The 6,024-nt window shown below is 48.0% G+C and overlaps 1 protein-coding gene across 1 annotated transcript; it reads right to left on the bottom strand.

The window, feature by feature from the left end:
- Window positions 1-2,359: 2,359 nt before the first annotated feature.
- On the bottom strand, window positions 2,360-5,646 carry LOC125758365 (uncharacterized). Its single transcript, XM_049415450.1, has 2 exons — window positions 5,573-5,646; window positions 2,360-3,245 (listed from the first exon to the last, which is right to left on the bottom strand). Exons 1-2 carry the CDS (start codon window positions 5,644-5,646, stop codon window positions 2,360-2,362), a joined length of 960 nt encoding a protein of 319 aa, XP_049271407.1.
- Window positions 5,647-6,024: the final 378 nt, after the last annotated feature.

Below are 6,024 nucleotides of genomic sequence, written 5' to 3'. Positions count from 1 at the left end.
CGGCACATTGCAGACTACCGATCGCAGCGCCACAGGCGGATTGATCCTGTTTGGGCTTCACTTTCTGTACATTGGAGCTGCAGCCGTTCCGAGTACTCCCCTGTTCTAGTACACTCTATTCCGAGATTGCGCGCGATATCGCAGGTCATTGATAAAGCGTCTCGAAACCAGCGAGGGACACTGGCCGCGCTGGCGTCGCCGAGGCACCCTAGACGCAGTTATGTTCGCCGAGGCACCCTATACTCGGGGTCAACTTTCTGTGGCAATGAAGGGAAAGCTACGGGGGCGGAGCTAACTGCTCTGTGTTACTGCGCCAAAGTAGTCTCCGATGATCTTATTTCGGTTTCAGTTTCGGCGTGACAGGCGCGTATTTGCTGCAGTTCATTTCTTCGCATGTGCTCCTTGGTAGATTGCGTGCAACCGCGAATACCGATCGTGCAGGCATATTGGCGTTTCGTTCCCTACGCTTAATTTGTCTGTGCCATTTTGTGTCGTCCAGAAATGACGTGAATATTTTCAGCGACGTAGTTTTTAGGGCACGCACTGACATGTAAACTCATCTAAGCTGAAAACTGACGCGTGTAGCGTGCTTACATAGCGCGGGCGCGGTATTCCGAGGAGCAGCTCGCACATCCTGCGGCGTGAAGTGAAATTCAGTTTGGATCGCGTTGAGTTACGCCGGCATCAAAAGGCGTCGGTGGCCCACTGCCCACACGCTCCGCGGCACAGCAAACGTATAGCGGCGACCTCGCGCCGCTGCAGAACCCACGAATCCTGTGCTCAATCCCAACCGCTGCCCGTTTCCGTCTCCTTCATTAAAACAATACGGGCATGCGGTCATTTCTCACGATACTGCATGGCGCCGGTTATGTACACCTCAGGATAGCAATTGTATGTTGCACTTGTTAGGTTACTTACTTAGAACAGGAAGGCGTGTAAACGCCTGCACGTCTGTAAAATGTCATGCCTTCTGAACATGTACACAATTAGCCCTGGTTCTAAAGTTCAAAAATGAATGGTCACCTACCATTTCCCCAGCAATAATTAGTTCCTGACATCGTAAAGCACACTTCATTAGCTAACTTTGTCCAACGCCAACCTTCTGAGCCATACTCAGCCTGGTGATAAATAAATGGTCACCTACCATTTCCCCAGCAATAATTGGTTCCTGACATCGTAAAGCACATTTCATTAGCTAACTTTGTCCAACGCCAACATTCTGAGCCATACTCAGCCTGGTAATTTACAATTTGGATTTTCGTGGCTGTGGCCAGTATTCACACACAATATTCCTGAACCAGCAAGAAAACCCCCTTGAACACACAGGGTTACCACGGCCTGTTGCAGACAGTTTTAAATCTGGACACGGCGAGGAGGAATAAACTGTGCAAAGTGAAAAATTGCAGCATCTAAAACAAGGTGTTTTGTTATATATTTTTTGCATAATCAGCTGTCTAAAATCTAAAAGTCACTCAAGTAGTAATGCACACACACACGCACACCAGTCACAGGAATAAACCTTTAATACTGTGTCCTCTTCTTTCAAGCCAACTTAACCTATCAAAGCCAGACAGCCGTGTATATTCAACGAAACATTTATGACTCCATGAGCACTGAAGTACCTGACTATAATGTACAGTAAAAACTTCATGAAGACGCGCACATGACTGCGCGTATTCCCTTAAGACCTCGTCATTTGGCCCTGTAAAAACGCACTTGAAAATGTATTTGTGCTCAACATGCCCATTTACTTCAGCAGTTAACATGTGCAATCGAAGAGAGAAACAAAACATAAGCAAGTGGGTACTAATTATTATCCACGTGCGTAGTGTAACGGAGGGTGGTATTTTTTCCAGATCAGTGAAACAGTTACAAATGATGAGGCAATGCATTTCTGGAAGTCACTTCCATCTCGCAGTTCTTGAGCTATATTTCATCCAGTCTTGTCAGTTCATCCACTCGTAGCAGCTATTTAGAAAGGCTGTTTACAGTCTCTTGGGTTGTAATCAAAATTTTGCCACCATTTGTTTCGGGTGAAACAAGATATGTGATGCATCACTCAGCACTGCTTGCCCTCCTCAGCTGCCGTTTTATGTGTGAAGTACAACTGCCACCCACAAGTGACAATCAAAAGACTAATTCACAGGCGGACAACAAATATACTAAATGATTGCTAGGTGCTGCATGCAACCAGAATCACGTAGGCGGATAATGCACATCGTCACTTTTTAGTCGGTGTTTGTGGTGTCTTGACTTCCTTCCTGCGTGCTCGTTTGTACGCCCTGTTTTTTTTTTAGAATGACAGAGCATACTTCCAAGCCATTGAGCATCAAAAAGGAATACATAGCATCTCACATCATCATATCGTCACATGAGCCAGCGCGCACCGGGTACAGCAGAGTTCCTCTATATCACTCAATTCATTGACACTACTGTCACTGCAGCTGCTGCAGTCAGATCCCAGAGTAATTATGATGCTGTCGAGCGTGCGTTCGATTGCACCATCCTGCTCCCAGGCCTCTTCAAGACGCACCACATGAGCGCAGTCGCGCGCCCAATTTTCTGGAGTCACAAGGGCAATGGCTTCGTCCAGAAGTTTTTCGACTCCAGCAACAGTGAACGACCTGTTGTTGGCTGCAATAAACCCCTTGACCTGGCTCCATACCATTTCAATAGGGTTCAATTCACAATGGTAAGGAGGAATCCGAACAATGTCATGACCAGCAACCTTGGCGAGGGCATCTATCCGGTATCCAGAAAAACGGTGCTTGTTTTGGTTAACCAGCTGAATAAGCTCGGGTTTCAACTGGTCATTAGACCACGGGATGTTTTTTTCAGTCAACCAAGACTGAATCTCGGCCTTGCGCGACGACATCGAGGGCAACTTTTCGAGCTGAACACTATGGTATAGAGCATTGTCCATGACAATTACGCTCCATGGCTCAATGTTTGGTAAAAGTTGTTCTTTGAACCATCTCTCAAAGCGTGGGCCATCCATTTCACTGTGGTAGTCACTGGTAACACTCTTTTTCGCCCGGAAAACGAGAGATGCCCCATCCGCGAAACCGTTTTCGCTTCCAGCATGGAGGACAATGAGCCTAACACCTTTGCCGCTCGGTGCGCGAAGCCCACTTGTGAGACCCTTGCGGAAGGCGTCCTCACGTGACGACACAGTGGCGTCCTCCCACACCTTTTCCTTGGTGTGCCCAGCATTCACCCAAGTCTCGTCAAGGTAGTATATAGCCCTGCGGAAGCAAGGGAAAACTGTGCCAGGTTTCTGTTTTTAACGAGAGGGGTCAATTGAGGCAGAAGAAATTTATGATGTGCGTCTAATATCATTCTACCGGGCAGGCAGATATTTGCATTTTTAGGTGGTACTGGAAAATACAAAAATAAAAAAAAATGTTCGCGGAAGGTAGCTACTCACATGAATAACAAAATACCTTCATTCAGAGCTATTCATACTTCATTAGAACACGTCGATACGTACAGTGGCGGTCAAAATATTGCGGACCACGGAGCGCGTGGCCGACAGCGCCGAGGCGCCTTATCACGGCTGCTTGCGAAGCTCTAGAGCGCCCACTGCGCACGCACATCCTTGTTTACCTGCCGGCCTGCTCGTTCGCTTGCTTCAAGTGTGCACGAGCCGGAAAGCCAGAGAAATCGCAAGATGCCACTTCTGACGTCGCCGCGGAAGCACCGAGTAATGATAACGCTGGCAGTGCTCGGTGCGCGCCGCACTCCACGCTTTGTTCCCAGACGCTCAGCAGCGTGGAAAATACGCTGTGCGTCAGTTTGTCTCAAATCGCCATGAGTGATAAGAATACCCAGCAGCTTTAATTCGCGGAACTCATGCATCCTGCTTTTTTGTGTGATGCTCGGTGCAACTATCCTGCTCCCATTCATATGCGTTATGCAAGAACAAACTTTGCATCGACCGGTTTGTAGTGCGAGCCTACAAGAATAACCCACATGGGTTAAAAAATGACGAAAAATCTCGAAACCTAAAGAAAAATTTGCACAGACCAGGACGAAGTTTTCGCCAAGTAGCAAAGATTTCTTTGTGCAAATCACTCGGGGCTACCGCGGCGACTGCAGAAGCGGCACCTTGCGCTTTCTCTGGCGTTCTCATGCGCGCGGACTTGAAGCGAGCGAACGAGAAGGCTGGTAGGTAAACAAGGATGCGCCTGCACAGTGCATGCAAGCAGCCGTGAGAAGGCTCCTGGGGGCTGTCGGCCACGCGCTCCCGTGGTCCGTAATATTTTGACCGCCACTGTACTTGTGCCTTCGCTTGCCTAACCAGAATAACAGGCACAATACAAATAAGAGGCACAGATGCAGACGCAAGCTATAAAAAAATACAAATCAAGATGAACGGCAACATGCATGAGGACGGATGAAATAAAAATTACATATTTAGCGGTACGAGAACTTCCATCGTTATTGCGTCTTCCTACTCTTTCAACACTGAATTTTTACATGCGGCATTTGTGTTTTCATTGACATTGTTGACATTTATATCTCTGTCCAACAAATCGAAGCAGTAACTGTACGTACCGTTTCTCCTTTCACATTTCTCGAATGGTCCGCAGATATTTCCGCCGCCACACGATGATGTCGTCCCTTTCCAGAAGTGCACAGTTACGTTTTCGCTTCCGAAATACAAATGCAATGTCATTCGGAAGCCTGTGCATCGTTCTGACACTCAGCTCCTTCGGTAGCCCCATGTCGGTGTCGCCGATTTCCTCGCTGAGGATCTTTTCTGCCGTTGGCGCGTCGTTGCGAATGTAGTACTGATGTACTTTGCGGCGAAGAGCAGACAGGGTAAAACTATCGTACCGCTGCACTCTTGTCTTTCCAGTAACGTTTGCTGGTGATTCAGCGGTGAAACGAAGCCTTTTACGCTTCGGAGACTTCAGGCTACCCTTTAAAACATCCGCCTTGAGCCGTGCGACAGTGCTCTCGCTCACGCCGGTAAGCTGGCTAACCGAACGAAACACGGAAGCGACGGAGAGTCCCGGTTGCGTCAGTCTCACTTGGGCGTACACGTTGCAGACCACTTGCTTGGTTTGTTTCGACAGCTTTTGGTAATCAAGCTTCTTGAATATCCTGTGCGGCGAGCCAATTAGCGAGCAACTGGAGGAAGAAGGCACAGGTGACACGGAGGCCATTTTTTTTCTGAAGGATCGCATGGAGGTGAAGGAAGAGAGCCGATGCGACGCCAGTGGGGAACGCGGCAACTAAAAAAACCCCAAGAAATGTAAACTTTAACGCTATTTCACATAATATCACTAATGATTTTCTGGCATTATCAATTAGCAACTACAAGTTTTAACTGCACCTTTATAATAAATTATACTCTGTTGCAGAAGCTGTTGGCAGTACACCCAAAGGTAGAACTCTTTCATCCAATTAGGGCTGTAGGGGCACAGCAAATAGTTCCTGAAATATTTTAGCAATGCCTGTCATGAGTAAAGGGGGCACGAGGCACGGGCCGAAAGGCGGAATGTAGCGATGGCGTACGCGGCACGGAAATTCCCCGATGGTGTGCACCATTGCCACGTCCACTCACCCCATTGGCCGGGGAAGGGCGCGTGCCAGGCGACCTGAGCTGAGGTGAGGAACCCCGGAAGAAGAAGCGGTCATTGTTCGGTCTTATACTTTAACCACCTTCCAAGAGGAAGGTGGTTAAAGTATAAGACGGTGGCGCAAAAAGGGACAAGGACGAAACAGGAAGAAGAGACGTATACAAGCACACACTACCAACTGGTTTGTTCTCGAAAAGACACTCAATATATATGCCATTACACACATGCGCAGACGGCCGAAATCAAAAGCGATCTTGCAAAAAAAACAAACTCACTGCTGTGCAGGACGATAGAGGGAACGCTGACACACCCACTCCCGTACAATTTAATGAAATAGGCTTCAGCCAGTTCTTTTGCGACTGCGTCACAACTTCGCTTTAAGATTTTCCTGGATGAGAACAGGGGCACACATGCACGAGATTTACAATGAAATGGC

Source organism: Rhipicephalus sanguineus, chromosome 4, assembly GCF_013339695.2.
Source record: "Rhipicephalus sanguineus isolate Rsan-2018 chromosome 4, BIME_Rsan_1.4, whole genome shotgun sequence".
Taxonomy (NCBI): Eukaryota; Metazoa; Arthropoda; class Arachnida; order Ixodida; family Ixodidae; genus Rhipicephalus; species Rhipicephalus sanguineus.
The sequence above is the reverse complement of the archived record's forward strand: the minus strand, read 5'-3'. Positions and strand labels throughout refer to the sequence as shown.

Coding starts and splice junctions, on each gene's coding strand:
- LOC125758365 (XM_049415450.1), bottom strand. CDS start 5,646: ATGACCGCTTCTTCTTCCGGGGTTCCTCACCTCAGCTCAGGTCGCCTG. Junction 3,246..5,572: donor GCCCTTCCCCGGCCAATGGG/GTGAGTGGACGT, acceptor TTGCTTCCGCAG/GGCTATATACTACCTTGACG.